The 20,093-nt window shown below is 42.9% G+C and overlaps 1 protein-coding gene across 1 annotated transcript in view; it reads right to left on the reverse strand.

The window, feature by feature from the left end:
• LOC139728088 (E3 ubiquitin-protein ligase HERC2-like) overlaps window positions 1–20,093 on the reverse strand; it is a 99,405-nt gene that overhangs the window by 21,173 nt on the left and 58,139 nt on the right. The window contains exons 33-55 of the mRNA XM_071639054.1: window positions 19,315–19,465; window positions 18,626–18,825; window positions 17,895–18,113; window positions 17,043–17,205; window positions 16,211–16,518; window positions 15,370–15,625; window positions 14,349–14,530; window positions 13,789–13,950; window positions 13,036–13,261; window positions 12,423–12,531; window positions 11,716–11,852; window positions 11,238–11,440; window positions 10,417–10,614; window positions 9,474–9,767; window positions 8,874–8,955; window positions 7,515–7,655; window positions 5,957–6,047; window positions 5,145–5,322; window positions 3,747–4,000; window positions 3,078–3,222; window positions 1,984–2,209; window positions 1,231–1,399; window positions 243–411 (exon numbers count right to left, since the gene is read on the reverse strand). Of these exons, the coding sequence (XP_071495155.1) occupies window positions 243–411; window positions 1,231–1,399; window positions 1,984–2,209; window positions 3,078–3,222; window positions 3,747–4,000; window positions 5,145–5,322; window positions 5,957–6,047; window positions 7,515–7,655; window positions 8,874–8,955; window positions 9,474–9,767; window positions 10,417–10,614; window positions 11,238–11,440; window positions 11,716–11,852; window positions 12,423–12,531; window positions 13,036–13,261; window positions 13,789–13,950; window positions 14,349–14,530; window positions 15,370–15,625; window positions 16,211–16,518; window positions 17,043–17,205; window positions 17,895–18,113; window positions 18,626–18,825; window positions 19,315–19,465 (4,263 nt within the window). The remainder of the gene's footprint in view (window positions 1–242; window positions 412–1,230; window positions 1,400–1,983; window positions 2,210–3,077; window positions 3,223–3,746; window positions 4,001–5,144; window positions 5,323–5,956; window positions 6,048–7,514; window positions 7,656–8,873; window positions 8,956–9,473; window positions 9,768–10,416; window positions 10,615–11,237; window positions 11,441–11,715; window positions 11,853–12,422; window positions 12,532–13,035; window positions 13,262–13,788; window positions 13,951–14,348; window positions 14,531–15,369; window positions 15,626–16,210; window positions 16,519–17,042; window positions 17,206–17,894; window positions 18,114–18,625; window positions 18,826–19,314; window positions 19,466–20,093) is intronic.

Raw genomic sequence — 20,093 nt, forward strand, 5'->3', positions numbered from 1 at the left:
AGGCTTTGAAATTCTTATCAAGCTATTGTCATCACCACACCACCTCACATCCACAGTTAACGCTGCATTCATGATATTGAGTAAAGTTTGACATGCTGCCATGAAAAAGCACACGACTGAGTAGACTTTCAACTTGCACTGGTACTGGTACAGTTTATTGTGTCATATTACTGCAATTCTTGTTGGAACATTCAAAGCGTAGATTTTGTTGAATGGTGGGCGTGTACTTTCAACAGTCTCACCTCCACACTGGACGTGGCGTCACCTGCTGCCAGCACCCGTTCCAGCCCCATGGGGCTAGTGACGGCCGAGAGGGGGCTCTGATCACTGGGTGAGGGGGTCATGGACGTCCCCGTGGACTCTGAGAGGGCGGTGTCTGTCCTTGACATCAGGGAGCCTACCACCGCACCCCTGTCATGGGATAAGGGCCAGAGAAGATTAATTGATGACCTCACTGCATGTACAATCTTTCATTACATAATCTTGATTACATGAATATTTATTCACACAAATCAATGCGCATCACAGTACATGACAATGTCACTACTTCACTATTTTCCATTTATTGTGTGCAAAAAATGATGAAAATTCAATTCTTATGCTTGAAAAATGTAAAATGTGTTATTCCTGGCTGAACAACTTCATAATGATGACTAGCCAACTATGTTAGGATTTGAGACAGGGACATAATAGCGTTTGAACAAAAAGACTTGAACTCTCAAGATTTTAATGTACATCTTTACTACATGTAAATAAGGCAAGTTGTGAGGCAATGATATCATCAAGTCACTATTTGCATATTCATATTGACTGTTCAAGAACTGTTTCATGAAAATTAGCAAAACTTCACAATTTCATAACTTTCCTAATCTTTATCCGATTTTGATCAACTTCTCATCATTGTGCCTGTCAAGTTTCACTCTTTCTTTTCCATGCCAAGTTTTTACTGGTCCATTAGTACCCTTTCACAGGAAATACGCACCAAAAAAAGGAGAGGTTGCAAAGCTATGAGAAACTTGCATCAATGGCATACCTGTGGTTGTTCCAACTGAAACACACCTAAAGTACATGTATATGACTGGGAGGGTTTGTGAAATTGTACTCTTTTGTTTTTTTCAAACCAACTTTTTAACTAGTCCGGAACTATGCACCAAATACAGGAGGGAGTTGCAAAGCTATCACAAACTTGCATCGCTGGCACAATCATGGCTGGTCCCCTGTGAAACACACCTGGCATATATGATCTGGAGGGTGGTGAGGATCTGGCCCAGGGCCTGCTGCTTGCTGGCATTGCTCTCCAGGGACAGGACCACCTTGGCCAGGGAAGGCCGCTGCTTGGCCGAGCTGCCCAGGGCCAGGCTCTTGTCGGCCGCCTCTTGACCAGGGTCACCAAACACACCTGATTCATCAAAGTCAAGATGGAGGCGCATTTGTATATTCTGAATGTAGTGGTCATTCGAGAAGGGCAATGTGATTTTATATCATATGTAAGTTTTCCTCTAAAATTTATAAAAGCGATGATTTCTTCATGCTGCATGTACATAGGCAAAACTAGAGAGACCAAAACTATGCATTTCATTAAGCTACATACCTTGTAAGTATGGATGTACATAACTGGAATAAAGTAATGATTGGCAATTTACTTGGAATACATTGACAAAAAAAAAAATGCATTTTAGTCATATCATTACTGTTGCATTTCTTCTTGACTATTTAAAGCAAAAGAACTTAAGAATTCTAATTTCAGCATACATACCATGCATGTGCTCCCTAACATATTCACTCAGAATAATGTATACAGTAATATACTATGCAAGAGGAGAAATGCAGAAACAAGCATTTGTAACATAAAATAAGATTCGCAGTGTCAACATGTGACAACATAAACTCATACATTCAAATAAAACAGGAATGAGGAAATTTCTAAACAAAACATTAAAAAAACTAGAAACAGAATTGACAAATTTCTTATTGGACACCCACCTAGCTCAGTAGCACCAAGCGGATCCCTGGGTGTGGTGAACAGGACCGGCTCATGCATGGATGGGATGGCCGTGTCCGTGGTTGCCCAAGCAATGCTGTGCGACGACCCGCAGGCCACGCGGGTGATGCGGACGCCTTCCAGGCCCTGCACGAGGGCGGGCTTCTTGTTGACCGTCGTCGTGCCGTCTCCCTGCTGCCCGTGGTCATTGTCTCCCCATGCAAACACCTGTCAGCAAGCAAAAGTGGACTCATGTCAAACTGATGGTCAACAGGGAGTGTCACGCTGGCATGCAGCAGTTAGTATACAAGTACTACACATCAGTGAGGGAATTAGTTAAAATTACCAACAAAAGGTACCTTTGGAACAGTGTAACATGCCAGAAGGCAATGCCTGAGGGTATTTGGACTATTTGGAAGGTACTAAGTGCGGGTAAATTAAATAAATGCCTGAACAAAATGATGTGTATTTAATTATTTGTTTTGTACAATGACGAAGTAGATTCTTATTGTTTCATAAATCACCCTGAATTCCACAGCAGCCATTTTCACGAATAAATATAACAATGACATCTCACAGATCACCACTGCAATATGAAAGTGCTAATGACCAGTCATTATACTTAACTTATGACGGGTCACAAAGCAAAGTTATGTACTAGGCAAAATAGGTGTCCAGTCTCATGTACGCTCTCAACCAATCATTTGATCAGGATGTGCTTCATCATCTTATATTCCTACTTTTACCTATCTACCTTTATGAAAATTCAAAAATTGCAAACTTCAGAATGTTATAATCAGGATTCCCCACAGGTACTCAGCTGTACTACTAGAAATTGGTAATATAATGGCTTATAATCTCCTTTCTTTTGTCTAGTGAGAGTCTGTAGGACATCAATGACTATCATGATATTGGCAGGTCCTCAAGTGGATGGGATGACCCCCCACCCCCCCCCCCCCAAAAAAAAAAGCCTTCCCTGGGCCCAAGGTGTACTTGTCCTTTAAAATTGGAATCATACATTCGTTTCCAATACTCCCCATCACAGCCAGTCATTATCACTCAAACACATCACCCAGGGGTTTGAAGTCAGTCATACCTGTCCAGTATCTGTGACGGCAAGGCAGTGGAGGGCACCCACAGCAACGTGGACGATCTTCTTCCCCTTCAAGCCCTCCACCAGCTGCGGCTTGCGGACGTGGGAGTCGGTTCCGTGCCCCAGTCTGAAGTAGTCACCTTTGCCCCTATTTGCAAAAAATACACACACACAAAAAGACATACATATTTTTTTGATGTGCTTATCTCTATTCAATGACAATTAATTTCTGTGAATTTCGCGAACCACAGTTAGATCGTGAAATTAACAACACACAAAAATGTCACCATGCCCTAGCGTAACAATGCATTCACAGCTGGATCGTGAAATTAACAACACACAAAAATGTCACCATGCCCTAGCGTAACAATGCATTCACATTTGGCATTGGCATCAATTCGCGATAACATTTCGCAAAAATGTCTATGATCTCTTCATTTGCAAAAATATCTGTACGCAAAAATAACAGCTTATACAGTAACTAGGAATTAAATACAACAATACCAAAATGTGCGTTGACTATCAAAGAGGGAACGTAAATGTATTCTCCTATTCTGTAAATGCTTATGCATATATTAATGATAATCTTTGTTCCACCCGGTCAGATATCGTCGTTATCTGAATCATAACTACCTATCGTCACCACGCCAACACACTCCACTGGGAACTCACCACGTCCACACCTGCCCGGACTTGGTGAGGGCGAGAGAGAACTGGGCCCCGCACTCGATCTGCACCACGCCCTGGCCATTGAGCCGCTCCACGTTGTGCGGAGTGCTGCAGCCCTCGCTGCCCCCGCGGCCCAGCTTGCCAAAGTCGCCGTCGCCCCAGGAGAACACCATGCCGTCCTCTGTCAACGTCAGGGTCTGGGCGTCCCGACTACCGCACGCCACCTGGATGACTCGCGTGCCGACCAGCGCCTTCACCTGCAAGAAAAATTGAGAGGGATGAAAGAGAGGAGATGAAAATGTACAGTGGCCTGGCATGGGTCCAATTCCAGTACACTGGCAAAGAGATCTTGGCTGACTGTAGTAATAAAACAATACACAGTCCTGTTTTAAAAAGTCATCAACTCCACGTAAGTCAAATCCAAAATGGACTGGAGAAATTCCTTAAACTTACATAAATTTTGACTTACACATGTACATGCATATTTATCAATGGTAGAGTTTTTCTTTGACTATTTTTCCACTAGTGAGAGGTCAACATAGGGCGAGATGACTGTAATGATAATAATAGCTAGTTTTCAAGTACATTTGATATTAAATGGATGTTATAGTACTAGTTGAGGTGAGGATTCAGCTTTACATGTTTTGCGAGATATTTAGATACCACTCTATGAAATGTTAAAGAGCTTCCAATTCCAAGGGGAACTGAAAGTTAATTTGATGAAAATCGGTTTTGAAATGACAGAGATACCCCAAAACAAGGTCAAACAAAAAGATCCTAATAAAAGTTGTGGCCTGTCGCATTTTATTAGAATCACCTTTTTTTTAATTCCTCTTAGAATTACATGTTCTTTCTTATTTCATAAGAGATTTCTCAGTATCTCACAAACACACACAAAAAAAAGTCGGAAATTTGCAGCCCAATCTAAACCAAAACTGTACAATCCCTTTAATGAGAATTTTGATGCGCTCTACATCCCTTCACAGCTTATACAGACTCCAGCATATATTACACACATATCACAAGTTTCCAAACTCCACTAGTTCAAATAAAGCTGAAGACGAACTAAAAACTTTTGAGAAAACAAACAGAAAACAACAGTATAATTTGGTGTTCAATCTGAAGATTTGTTATTGGATAAAGCATGAGTCCTTCTTTATTACTACACCATATTTCTACTAACAGCCTTTTTGAAGAGGACGCTGACAAGGAGGTTATAATGCATCACAAGCTCTGTACCACTCTTTCCGCAATCTTCAGAGACTGATTATCAATATCTATTGCACAAGATTCTAAACCAGAACTCAATGTGAGGACTGAGATGAATGAGTTATGCTTTGAAGTTCAAAGCAGTAATTGATGGAAATAAAAAAAGAAAGAAAGAATTAGAGCACATCTCACCAATTTTGGTTTGAGCTGTGTTGTGCTGTCCCCATGACCCAGCCTTCCGTACTCCCCGAGCCCCCATGTGTACAGCTCTCCGCTTAACGTTACCGCAGCGCTGTGAGAGCTGCCGCACGCGATGTCTCGGATGCGCTTTGACTTCAGGGCCTCCACTAGGCGTGGTTTGTCGCAGTTCCTGCGTGAGAGAAAGTGTGTGAAATGTAGTCAAAGCGCAAACTCCCATCATCCATGCTAGCCAACTCCAAAACTTCACTTGCAGTTCTTGGAATCATCAGTACTCGCAGTTCTCGGAATCAGCAGAAACAGTTGAATCTTGACTATTGATGTGCATGAACAGAAATCACACTTCTCATGGTCCATGGTTAAGTCATTTCTACAGGTTCACCTTATGACTTTCTGCTAATACATTCACATCTTTCACTCTTCTTCCTTCCTCAATGGACAAGTGGACGTCAGACCTTATTGCTGGAAGAATCTGAAAATCTACAAGGACAGATTTAACAACAACCTTTTTTTCCCCATTCTGCAGCTTATCTTATGCCGACCTCCCAAAAATGAAAACATATAATATGACCTTCTGGCAATTCTTAATTCAAAATTCCTTTATGAGTTAGAACACATAGTCAAATCATAACCTGATGCAAACATTGATAACCGTCTGGTACCATCAGTGCTAATGCTCCTTTTGCAGGAAAAATTCTTGTGAATACAGCACATTGTAATGACTGTACTCTCGATGCTGATATGATGAAACGGGAAGAAAAATAGACAGCACCAGACAGCATTGGTTTGTTTGTTTTTTGACTCACATCCTGCTGACGTGTCCAAGTTTGCCATCATCTCCCTCTCCCCAGGAAAAAACTCTGCCGTCCGTCGTCAGGGCCATGGCATGACGCCCACCTGGTTTCCGAGAAAATACAATTTGTGTTATTCTTTAAAACTTCAAAACTGGCTACAAACAGCTATGAAATTAGAATGACTTTTCAATGGAGCAATCGTGAACCAAACAGACTACAGTAAAATCATCAATTCATCTCCCTCTACGAATGAAATTTGTGAGATGGCAACTGCTGATCTACAATCTAACAAACATGTCCCAAAAAGGAACCACGCGACTCGAACGAGAATAGGACTACTTGACAAAACAATGTTGGAATTTCGGAGCTTGGGTATTTGTTCTAAATTCATTGTGTCACTGCCGGCAACCAGGGAAACCCTGGTGGTAATGTCGCTGGCCGGAAAGCAGTAGATGGCAGGTTTGAGTCCCATGGTTCTTTTTTTCTGACATGTTTGTTAAATTATAGATCAGCAGTTGCGATCTTACAAATTTCATTTGTAGAAGGAGACAATTGGAGAAAATTCACACCTCAACCTTCATCCCTCTGTTTAAATTTCTCCTGCTTAGAGTATAACCTGTCAACAGCGGCTACACCAGGGAGACAAAAAAAAAAAAGAAAAGAAAAAGTGGCCATCATAGACAGCGTCTTTAACTCAGCATTTCTGGGGGAGGGGGGGGGGGGGTTGGTGGCCATATACAGCAGGTGGCTGCTACAGACAGGTGGCCACTAATGCAGGTTTGATTGTATATGCAGTGGATACTGCATAAAGATGACTGTATCAATGTATTGCATCTGTAGAGATACACTACATGTACACTGTATGTGCAAAGTTTGATGTCATCCTACGCAAGGGTCAAATGAAATGCTGACTTCAGTTGTTGTTTTGTTTCTTCAAAGAGCCACGAAGCACATTTGACAGCAATATAGAGCATAACAGATCAAAGATTGTGCAATGTGCATGTATAAAGCTGCATAACAAATGAGTCATGACAGCAACCACTGGCATTGTCAGTGTCATCACAGGTTAATTCATATAAAAGTAACATCTGTAAAAACCTCAAGTTTGAAAATGAACATATTGAGACTAGACACTGGATGCTGAAAGACAGAACAGACCGCTTCTGAAATGTAATCAGATTTTACGCACACTTTGCTCACAATAGTTGCCCCAAACAACCACAAAGCTTGCCGGAGGCTTGCCCGACCTTGCAACCAATAAGTGAATTCCTGCCTATGGAACTTCATGGGAGGGAGCAGGTGAACAAAATGCTTTATTACCAGCTATATGAAAAGAAGTATCCAAGAATTGTAATGAATGACAGAAACGGTCTATTGCTTCATATAAGCCAAAAGGAATGTACAGTGGTGTAGATACATGTATGATGTAACCGATGTTCTAAAATTGACTCACATAGAACCGGCAGGAGGTCTGCTAATCAATTCTGAACTTTCACCAAAAGCCTCTTCTTTTATCCTGCATGTAATTTCAATTTCTCTGTCTTTCAGATGTTCGGCAGGCAGACTTTACCTGAGTGCACAGCCACCTTCTTCACCACAAACTGCGAGAGGCTGGTGATTTGCCGCGGCGTGTCCACGTTCTGGGATGACCCCAGACCTAGCCTGCCATTCGTTCCCTCTCCACAGGCGTACACCTTCCCTTCAGCTGTCACTGTTTGATAAGCAGAAACTAAACATTTCCCCAACAGTGTTACCTTGTGAAAATCAAGCAAATTATCTCTGCAAAATGCAAATCAACAACAAAATCAATGAGCATCACATGGCTCAAAAAGAGTAAAACCCATCATTTGATGACATCTAAACCCTTGGAAACTTGTGTCCAAGGAAAAGCTATTAAAATAATAATCCATGAATGAAACACGTAGCAATAATGATATGGTTTACACTCATCCGTAGCAATATTAACCCTAAAAAGACTGGGGGGGGGTCTTAAAAGGCCCCCCTCGACATTTCGCGCGATTACTCAGCAACGCGCAATGCTCTCGCCGCGATGCTCTACGACTTTTTTCTTTCGAGTTTCCCGCACATTTTGACACCAAATTTGTGACGCCCAGGGGTACGGTTCTGAAGTTACATAACTTTTTGTACATGCACGTGAGACCGAAAATGGCTCAAAAATGTGATTTTGTGTACAAAGTCAATACAAATTGAGTTTTATCACATGGTTCATATAGATATGCTTATTTTTACTCTCAATGGCTAAAATCAATTTGTTTTAGTAGTATTATGCTTCAAAAAGGGTCTGCCACAAATTTTGCTGAAAAAAACAACAAAAACAAAAGGTCGAAAAAACAAAGAAACACATAAGAAATTCATAAAACATTTAAATAAATAAGAAATTAATTTTGATACCGAATTTTTTTTCAAGTACATTTGCTAAGAATGCTACAAAGAATATCTAGACCAAAAATGAGCACTTTTGGAGCTTTATTTACTGATGTAGACAAAAAAGTCTGATTTCTCGCATAAATTAGCATAATTAATCAAAATAAAATAAAAGAAGACTATTTTGGAAAATTTAAATACACGATCTTGTAGATTACATCGCACACTACCATTGTGCAAATTTCCGCAGCGATCGCGCGATCCACGGCCGAGATCTTAAGGGGGGGCCCTTTAGGCCCCCCCCCCCCCCCCCCCCCCCCCCAGTCTTTCGAGCTACCAAAATAGCCCAGTCTTTTTAGGGTTAAATTATCATTTCCTAACAGTCATGCACAGTTTTGTAGTTGCAGATACTTTCATTTCCTTGCCACTTTCCTCTTTAATCTGTGAATCGAATTGCTTGGAAAATGGCATCCTTCAGCAGAAAAATGAAAACGAACGAGCAAAATCAGAGTAGGACAAGAAGACTGGATTTAGCCCAACTCACCAACAAAGAGACTCTTAGACCCGCCAGCACAGTGAACTACTTTTAGACCGGACAGGAACTCGTTCAGAACTGGAGTCTTGATCTGATGGGAAGAAGAGTGATATAAAAAAAATTTACCATACCAGTACTCTCATTGGTAAGCAGGCAAATCATACCAGGAAAACATCACAAGAAATCATCACAGAATGACAATTCACCAAATACCAAAGCAGCTATAACCATAGCCATACACTATTAAAAAAAAATTATAATTCAGTGAACAGCATACACAGAGCTTTATTCCACACTCAATATGCATCCCATATCACATTCAGATTTTGGTCTACTCTTGCTTTCTCCTTGTGACACACCCACACCCATGATCACCATTTCTGTGAATTCCAGGAGATCATATGTAAATACTTCTTGTGAACTTGACTAAAATGAAGCATTACCAACTTTTGGTGCAAAATGTAAAAAACAAACACGTCGATGTTCACAGTATAATTGAAAATCCACCATCTTGGGGGAATTGCCCATTGAGTCTTCAAATGTGTGTTCCCTGATGTGCACATGGACATGCAAATTAAGGATATGACAAAGCAGAGCCTCTTCTCTGACCTTTGACCCCCTTGGTCCGCCCAGCTGGTCCTTGTCGTTTAGACCCCAGACGTACACCTTGGTCTGGATCTCACGACTGCTAGCGTGGTCACTGCTCCCCCGCTGCCGCGATGACAGCCTGGAGATCATGCTTGTGCCCTGGTCATCCTCATTGTCGGACGACATGAAGGCAAAGGTCGAGGCGAGGTCGTCCTCGTCTGGGCGGGACCTCCCAACGATGGAGAGGCCGTGCACCTTGCAGTCGATGCCGCTGCTCTTGCACTGCTTGATGGCGATTTCCAGGAACCGATGAAACTGCATAATCATACAGGAGAAAATTGAGAGTTTTCCAGTTAGTGACCGCGACTACAAACTACTTGTACTTCACACAAGGCAAAGGCCATCTGGGTGAATCATGACATGTTGACAATGAAAAAAACAACAAAAAAAGCTTGTATTACTGTATCAAATTTTCAGTAACTCACACTTGGATGAATCTTGCTAGGAACAGATATTACATTACAGATGTCTACAGAAGCATTCAGTTAAAACACATTTCCCAACAATAACCCTTTCACACAAATTGAAAGTGATGCACAATGTAATTCACACCCAGAAATGTACAGAAATGTATCGTTATAACATTCCTAATGATGTCCCACTCAAAAGGAGAACTACCATTGCACAAGAAAGGAATGAATTAGTGACTCTCCTATAATCAAACTACCATTTTTCTGCATCACCCTCTATAACAATGCACAAATTCACAGACAAAGAGAAAAAATGCAATGCTCTCATCAGATTTTGCATAAGATTACATGAACATTTCTCCATACAATATTAATCTCCCTTCTCTTCTCCTTCCTTCCTCTCTCTCCTCCTCTTCTCCCCCCCCCCCCCCATCCTCCCTCCATCCCCTTCCCCAACCACCACTGCCCACGACACCCATAGCGGTCAAGCTGACCTCAGTGCAGTCCTGCAGGAGAGTGACCATGGACTCCGAGGGGCTGACCCGGATGGTCTTCAGCTCCCGGACGCCCGAGATGGTGTCCCCGCCGGACACCACAATGAGGGATGGCTGGTAGGAGCTGTCATTGGGGTCCACCATCATCCGCAGCCGGTGCAGCAGGACGTCGGCGTGCATCTCCAGTCGGATCCAGTGCTGAGGATTATCGGGGAGAGTGCAGAAAATGGTTGTATCAATAGCAGATACATTTCTCTTTCTCAGCAATTATAATCATGTATGCTGGAGTATTGGAACCCAACAGGTAATCTAGTACACCACACAATTCAATCCCTTGCACAGCGTCTTACGTTATCTATTCATTTTATTTAAATACAAAATACACACACACAAAAAGTCCGATAAGATGGTAAAATAATTAGAGCTTTATCAGACTTGAAAACAGCAAATCTCCATTTAGATCCAGTGCTGGGCGATAAGAGTGGTACACACATAAAAGCTGACAAAAAATGCATCTTTGTTTCTATCTATAACTACAGCTCTTAAACTAGCAGAAGAACTTATATATTATGAAACTACAGTGCACTACTATATCTATTTTTTTTTTTGCAAGTAGAAATAAATGACCAAACAAATCTCCTATAAGATGGCACGAAACAAAAACAAATGAGCAGTGATACTATTGGGATTCCATTAGAGACTATGCTACACAGTGCTCTGGCTGGACTGTAGCAGCTTTCGAGTCTTTGGAAGCTCAAACTATCTACTGCCGTTCTTAAGGCCAGTGTCTTCTAGGACAGTAATGTCAGCAACGATCAAACCAAAGTCCTTACCTTTCCCTGGGATCCAGATGACTGCCAATATGTGTTGGGATTGCCGTCAATCAGCCGCGACATTTGACCCTCCTTCGACGACACGTTCAGGTTCTTGACGCATCGGGACCACTCCTCAATGAGTGAGCCTGCAGGGGGCGCCCTCTTGCTGCGACTCCTGCCGGGTCGGCCGACGTTGACCGGCGAGGCACCTACCACAGTGGGAAAAAATGTTTGTCAAATTAAATTTGGTGAATAAAATTGATACTAAATACTGACTTCGCAACGTTGCATATGAAAGACAGCACTTAATATAGTCATGAGGAAGCAAAATCAAATTGGTACTGAACAGAAGATACTGAATTACAGTAGTTTGGTTCATAACCAAACTTTAATCTTCAAATCCCAAAGAATTATTCCATGTTTTATCTGGAGACAATGATCAAGAAATAAACTGCTGGGGATAAGAAGGTTTGCCGTGGCTGACCTGGTTCAGATATCCTCATGAAGGTGTGCCGGTGGTTGCGCTTGGCTCGGAAGCAGCTCTCGCAGAAGTTGAACTCTCCACAGGTCTTGCACTTGAACCGCAGGCCCACGATGGGGCTCTGGTTACATCCATTGCACCTGTAACCGAGAAGATGGCCAAACTATCAATAAATGTGAACAAGATATCTGAGGGAGCTGTGTCTGATTGAAGCACCTTATCTTTAAAGTAAGATTGGGAAAAAAAGGGCTTACTTCAATTCTCTGGTAGTAGATCCTGCCTGCACCGACTGCATACCGGAGCACAAAAATATCCCTTTCACCTCATACATTTAAACATTAATTCCATAGAATATTCCCAAGTATTAGAGGCAATGCCTACGCAGAAGTGAAGGTTAGCTTCAGGTTGATGTGGTTCCTATTTCGTTGCATACTTTACTCTGACAGCAACTAATTACGAGTGCTGGTACCATGGCAGCAGCATTAACAGCAACCAATCATCAGATAGCAATCAAGTCATTGCAATGGCAATCTGCAAGTATTGCAACCTGCAGCACAGGCCCAATTTCACAATTTGAGCATGCTGACCAGTAACTTTATCACAACATCCTAACTCCTGATTTCTTCAATAAAACTCCCTGATGTGCCAAGCCACCAGCTGCATGGCAGGAGAGGATACTCTAATGAGGGAGCTCGCCTCAAGATACTCACACTATGCCCGGGTGGGTGCTGAGCACCAGTTCCATCTCAGACACAAGCCCTGTCCAGTGGGGCTGCTGGGGAAAGTTGACTGTTACATCTTTGCCATTGGCATTGAAGCCTGCAGGGGAAAAGAAAAAATATCAGAGCAAGATCCCATGAAATCACTGCAGATAGTCAACATTACTAATGGTATATTCTTCTACAACATCTTCACTGAGCATAATGTTTCATAAATCCCAAGACTCTCCACTTCATTCAAAGGCGGAAAGTCTCTTCTCGAAACTACATTCATAGTACAAAAATAACAGCTTAAAAATTAAATTCTTACAGTATCTGGCCACCATTTCATCCACCCCCCCCCCTCCCCCCAACCATCTTATGGTGCTTATCATTACAGGCTGGATTTTTCAGTGACTGATGTTACCATATTCCCTCATTCGTAATGTCCTCTCCCATGACATTCTTTTTTTCTTTTTTTTGTAGTTTGGGTGAGTGGGGTTGGGGTTGCTATGGGGATGAGGGACTAAGAAGCATCTAGCATAAAAAGTTCTAATAATTCTTGACTTGTCCTAACCCTGACCAGGACCAGGGCGTTATGCGGTCAGCAGCCAATAATCCTCACCTGTCACTGTACCGATGCTCTGGTGGGTCACAGACCCCCACTTGTACCTGGGAGAGGTCACTGACCTCTTGACCCTGACTCGGTCGCCGACCTTGATGTTGGAGCCCGGGGCGCACTGGGGCTGGAAGCCCAGCAGCTCCACGTGAATGTAGCGCACCCAGTAGGTGCCCCCCTTCAGGTGCCAGTCGCCCTGAACATTCAGGTCATGGAGCCCGTCTCGGTCAAGCTGGCGATGCCGTGGAAAGAAAGAACAGACAACTCATGGTAAGAGTTACTCTATAGCTAAGACATATTGGATGTTGTCTTCCAGAAGGCAATGTACCAAGTGGGGAATCAAGTTTGCAGAGGTTTGGTCAGAGCAAATCTTATTGCAAGGACCATCCTTGCAAACTGGGCGGATACAATTCTTAAGAAGAAAATACTAAATAGGGAAGTGTTTTCTTAAATCACTGTGGTTTGACAAACACCATACAAATCGCAAGATCTCACAACAGTGAATGTCACTATACACTCCTTCCTCTCAAACACCTTTCCCCCCATTCTTTCCCGAGCTTATTGGATGGATGTATACGACATGCTGAAAGAAATTATCACCACCCAGCAGTACAAACTGAATATTTGGTTAGATCAGGCACACGTGACATGGATGTAACATCATTTAAATGAACACTTTCTATAAAGACAAAGTAACTACTTTCCAGGAGGCTTCTACAACTTTGGTTTTTTATCTTTGTCAACCTTTATCCCTCTCACCTTCACAACTTTGCCGATGTCCCCCTCCTGCACTTCCTCGTAAGTTCGACAGCATCGCACCATCATTCCCACTTGGATGTTGTCACGGACATACATGGCGAAGTCGTCATTGCTGAGGAAGTCGCTCCTCTTCTTGAAGATTGTGGTCTCTGGCGAGAGCAGCTGTTTAAGATAGCACCAACGAAAATAACTAAAAAATCATCACCACCAAAAATCCACACCTTCATCTTTATTTGCTTTCACTGATTGCTCTAACACTGCAACAGATCAATGTCTACAGCTCAAATGAAATAATACAGTGTACATTAACTACTGCATTGTCAAAGGCAAAATGCCTATCTTCAGACGTAAATGATAAGCACATCATAGTAGAGAGAACATTCACAGTCCTATTTTTGTTTGTTCCTTCAGAGTTTTAGAGATCAAAATCCTTGAAGTGCAATCTAACCACACAGTCCCAAACTGACTATCAAGTCAATCATCTCTGATACCAAGTACAATTGAAGTTTTGTGGTGGAATAGTTGTTAGATAAATATGTAGATTTTCATAAGTTACACACATGTTCATAATCGGCTTCCAGGTCCTCAAACTCATCGTCGGGATTGAGGTCAGAGTCGGAGCAGTTGTCATAGGAAGAGCCGCTCTCGACATCGGAAGCATCAGGTGGTATCTGGATGTTTGGATTGTCCACTAGCCAGTTGACCACTGCCTCGGGGCCTGGTAGCGCCTCTGATACACCTGCTGGGGGGGAAAATGGAATGTCAGGGGAGATGTGACCTCAAAGACTTTTCAAAATCTCAACTCTCACTTTCATCTGCAGTCTGTTGTGCAATGGCTTGTATGAAGGCAAACACTTAAATCAACAAATCTAAGGGTTGTAGATATAAATAAGTCAGACCCTCAACCCTAATAAGATAGAAATCGAACAGCATATTTGTTGAACATCTGGCATATACTTCTGATACTAGATTCATCTAAGACCACTGACAATCTGAAATTATGGAAGTGCTACAACATAATTGTAAGCTTTCTCCTACATGCACGACACTTCATAAAGTTTGACAAGTTTTAAGATTGCTCTAGAAGGATATTTGTGGAACATTATACCCGACATAAAGAAGGTAAAACAAATATATATCACGTCCGATGACACACATTTCTATCCTGAAGGAAGATAATTCATTGACATGCTATTTCTCAAGCAGTTTTGCAACTGCCATCTCCCTTCACTCACAACAAATGTCCAGGAGTATTCTTTTTTTCTTTCCTTTTGACAAAATCTTCATCGCAAAAGAGGAATCACACTAATGACCAAAGTGACGTAACTTCACCTTTCAAGTCTATGCAACATGAAAAGGCTTATAGTTTTAGGACTGCCCCTCAACCACTTCATTTTAATTGCAGGTAGTTCTACACCCTGGACTCATATTCAATTACATAATCACTTCCATCCCCTCCTAAGCCTCCTCCCCCTCCCCCAAAATCAACAACAAACAAACAAAAGAACCAACAACACAACAGACAAACAAACAAAAATGAGGAATAAAGATAAAATTGAATTCAGTCAGACCAAGACTTACTAATGGCCTTGATGGCAAATTCCACATGTCTCCTTGGGAAGCCCATCTCCATCATCTGGGTGACCAGTGGCGAGGGCGGCTGCTCCACGGGCTTGGCCCGGTGGGGACGGGCAGGCTTGGGCAGGCCCAGCCCTCCCGCCTCGGCGGCTGCCAGGGCCGGGTAGTCGCTCTTTGCCGAGGGCGGCTCCTGATCCGATCCGTTCAGGGGACAGAAGGCCTCGTTCACCAAGTGTTGGGTGAGGGCCAAGGCGGCCGCCTGCAGTCAAAACATAAGATATGGCAACCATTTATATATTTCTACTATGACCATTATGTTTGTCATTCTGTAAAGTGAAAATGATGATATGCTCTGCCATAGCCTCTCACTGCCCATCATGGAAACAAAAACAAGATCTGCTCAGTCTCCTTATCTAAGTAATTAAAAAAAAAAGTACATACACAGACTGAAGCAAGGAATGAAAATCCTACAAACCTCATCTTAAAATGATGAACCATGAACAAAAATACGCAAACATGAGGAAAGTTTCCAATGTGTCAATTTCCACGAACACTGATGTCTTACATCTTATGATTTGCATCTAACAACATAAGCTCAGCAAAAGTATTTTATGAAAACTAATGCAATGAAGGCAATATATGAGAAATACATTGTCACCTTATCAAAGTGGACCGGGATATCCTAGATTTTCGCACATAATGGAATCCTCATCACAATACATCATAATTTCTTAACCAATACACAACACATCCGCGTAACCACACTCTCTTCTCTTATTCTCTGATTTGGAGACAGGCAGAGTGACAGGGCTGACACCAACGACTGAAACCAGTCTTTCCTCACCTCCAGCTCTTGCCGGACGAAGAGAGCCTTGACGGGCGAGGGCTGTGTAGCAGCGCACATCAGCTGCTGGAGCAGGGTGAAGCGCTCCATGGTCCCCATCTCCTCGGGGCTGCTGCCCTCCTCCGACGAGGACGCCCCACCGGAGCCACCGCTCGAGGAAGAGGAGGAGGGGGAGGACATGTCCCACGCGGCAGTGGTGAGGGACAGCAGCTGACGGAGGTTGTCCTGGCGACTGAAGACCTTGCGGGCGGCCTGCATCAGTCCCAGCCGCATCTGCTGCTTGCGGAGGAGCTGGAGGTCAATGCCCTCTGCAGAGAGACACGGGTCAAATGGAAATGTTGATGATAAACATCGGGGAAAAAAAGAAGATACACATTAATTAATGCAGAGGGGGACGATGTGTTATTATATGAATGATGCACCGGTCTGAGTGCATCAGAAGAAATTGTGTGCATGAGGTTAACTATTGAATAGTTTAACCCACTCCGCTGCGCCTTGTGGCTTTAGACCAGATTTAAGAGTTAATGCATGCACACTATTCCTCCTGATGCACGAAAAGACATGTACATCATTTTATTTATAGAACAGGAAATTTTTTTTTTTGCTGGAAATCCATTGTTTTTACAATTTTCCGACAATCACTGGAGGTGCTTGGCAAAGTTTACTGAACGCAATTCTGTTTGGCTTGATATAGATGCAAAGTGTGTAACAGGAATCACTAGATGCATGAAAACTTTACGGATGCATGGCCAGCCATCTCTTGCTAAGTATGCAAATGCTCGCTCAGATTAAAGAGCGCAAACATTTGCTATTAATCACTAAAAACACTAACCATGCTCCACTGAGCTGAGAGTGCTGCCACTGTTGTCCCTGCTGATGGAGCCCCCTCGGTGGATGCGGAAGCCAGCCGCAGCCAGGCTGATGAGTTGGCTCCACATGTTGAGCACGGTGGGCGTCAGGATGAGCTTCTCCACGCTGAAGGGTGTGGTCACCACCTGCAAGACAATTCGCAGTTCGTTTGTCTGTTTGTTTATGTAGTTACAAATGCATGTTTTGTGCATCGTGAGATTCTTCAGGTAGCTAGTTACCTCTTGACACCACACAGAATCTTCTAGATTATCATGTACTATATAGATACAAATTATTATCGTTATTATTCTCATCATTATCATCATTATTGTTATTGTTGCTATCATTACTATCACTGTTTTGCATGATTTAAATTAATTTGATTTGAATTGATTTTGTTTCATGTGACCGCTTAGGAATTGTTGAATGCTTAAAAGCAAGTGACCAACATCTTTAAATCCCACTCCGTAGGACCAGCCCATGAGGATAGAGTGGTTTGTCTCTTACCAACTCGGTCAGCTTACCAATGATCAATCAGACATGTTGTGAATCAGTGCAGAACTTTTTCAACATCACTGAAATCAAACTGGCAGGAACTATATTAATGTCCCTAATGCACCATAAACCAGAGTACAAACACGATGTGGCCAAAACACAGCAACCGAATGTTCATTCAAAACAATCAGACAAGAAACTTGTTACTGACAAAACTACAATTACAGCTCCAGCAAGACCATAAGAGTGCCTCAAGCACTGATACTGGTAAGCACTCATGAATGCACACAAACACACACTCGAATACACTCACACGAGCTGTAACAATTCCCTGACTTACTGGGGAGAGTGTCGACAGGCGACACACACGCCAGACCCGCTGACCCTCGAACTGGACGGTCAGCCTTCCGTTGGCTGCCATGTTGACCAGCGTGCCCATGCCATACTCCTCATGCCTCACTTGACCGCCAAGCCTCGGACGTTCATCCACGCCACCGATCATGGCCAGGACCGCGAGGACCTCTCCCTGTTTCAGGCGATAGCTCTCCTGCTCACCGGGCTGTGAAAAGACAGCAACATTAACATACTATTGAATGAAAAACAGAGATAAATCAAGCGCCACCAAAGTACATTTGTAATTATGACTAGAACATTGACTTTTACATTTCCTTGCGATCAGGAACTATCCCTATCAAGGATCTCAAGACTATTAATGCATAAGCACATAGGTGCATCACTGTATAATTCTCTTGATATAACAAAGAGCTATCGGCCCTATAAATTAATGAAATCGGCATGCAGGCACACTGCTCCAGCATCTCACTATCGCCAACTCTCTCTCTATTGTCGACAACATGTTCGCACACAATGTAAAAGGCATTTTGAGGAGGGAGTTTTGAAAGCCAGGGTTAAATCTGTTCTCTTACAAATGACCATAGCGCTGAGATTCACGTTGATGAGGGGGAAAAAAAAGAAGGTACAAAAGCTATACTTTGAATAAAAGAAAATGATATGAAACAGAAACATCGGGGTGCAATCTGTCGCCTCTTTGGCACGATGAACAACCGTCACCTGTGGGGCAGCAACATCCGTCACCATGGCGACCACTTTGCAGAGCCTGCTGTTGATGTAGGCGTTGATGTAGCGGTTCCAGGTGGGGAGGATGTGGAGGCGTCTGAGGAGGAGCACCAGTTCATCGGCCACTGTGCTGGCGAAGGGAGCCGTGAGGGAAACCTTGGCCTTGTTGCCCTGCTTTTGCTTCTTGCCAAACTCTGCATGAAAGGGAACCAGCAAAATGTTAACATTTCATCTTTTACTCTCCAACCCTTTGCACCTAAGTACGTAGGTGTAGAGGTTGCGGGTGTTAAGCAGCTCTCCATTTGCTTTGTACACAAAATGTCACTAATATTTAGGCATTGACTTATCCGCTGAGGAGGACATGCAAAAATATATTACTCTTCTTACATGCCAAGAACTGGTCTGACAATTGGTGACTTTTGGTGCACAAATTAAACGAAGAGACACTCAACTCCTACATTACACAGAGTGGCCAATTTGACTTATTCTCTAAACTTTAACAAACTTTATATTTGTGTCCTATTTTTCCCCAATTCTCATTCTCTCTGATTTTTCTGTTTTCATACAAAGCTAAATAATATTGGGATGGACTTTCCCTTTAAAGATGGGTCTGCTACACCACATCTGCAGAAGAAAAGTATGTGACAAGCACACCACATCCACCACAAACGATCCCCTCTTACCGTAGATGGGAGACGGGGTGTCCGAGCAGCAGGTCAGCATGCAGGAGCCCAGGACGGAGAAGAGCCGCGAGACGAGAAGCTCCGTCCGGTCCTGGGCCTCTGTCTCCGACCAGGACGGGAGCACCGTCTGCAGGAGGCGCAGGGCCAAGATCTGCAGGACGTATAAAAGGGAACGACACACCGCATTTATGGTAGGTAAGCAATATAACAAGTACAGAAGTAGGAATAGAGATGCCCAACACAATTATATGTCTCCATGGAACGTAAGTCATGTGCTTTAATCTATTGGACTCTTACTGCCCTAGATTACTTTACTGGATACACCAAATATTTCGTGACTAATAATTTCTATTTTGGCAAATTTTGTGAGTCAGGTGCGTTTCCCAAATTCAAACACGCGCGAAAATATTAACTCTGATTCCAGCATGAGTGTGACGTGTACGCATACATTTCTCAATTCAGTACTTTACTCCACAAACGTGAATTGAACCAGTCGTGAAACTGTCGGGAAAGCTTTCGAAAAATTAGACGCGCTAAATATATGGCGTATACAGTATTTGACAGACTGACACAACGATTCCCAAAGGGTGGACATGATGAAGGGGTACCTGGTATGCCCGGATGAGCACAAGCAACCTAAAAACTCTAACCTAAAAAACCTAAAAAGAGATTATTCACACGATGAACACCGACTGTCAGTGGCAGCACGGTAAGTATGACAATAAATTTAAGAGTTTGTTACAAAAAGGGTTAAGCACCATTTTAAAACATTTTCAAGT

This window comes from Diadema antillarum, unplaced genomic scaffold (assembly GCF_040938485.1).
Source record: "Diadema antillarum isolate AM-2024a unplaced genomic scaffold, OU_Dant_1.0 scf00000018, whole genome shotgun sequence".
Lineage (NCBI taxonomy): Eukaryota > Metazoa > Echinodermata > Echinoidea > Diadematoida > Diadematidae > Diadema > Diadema antillarum.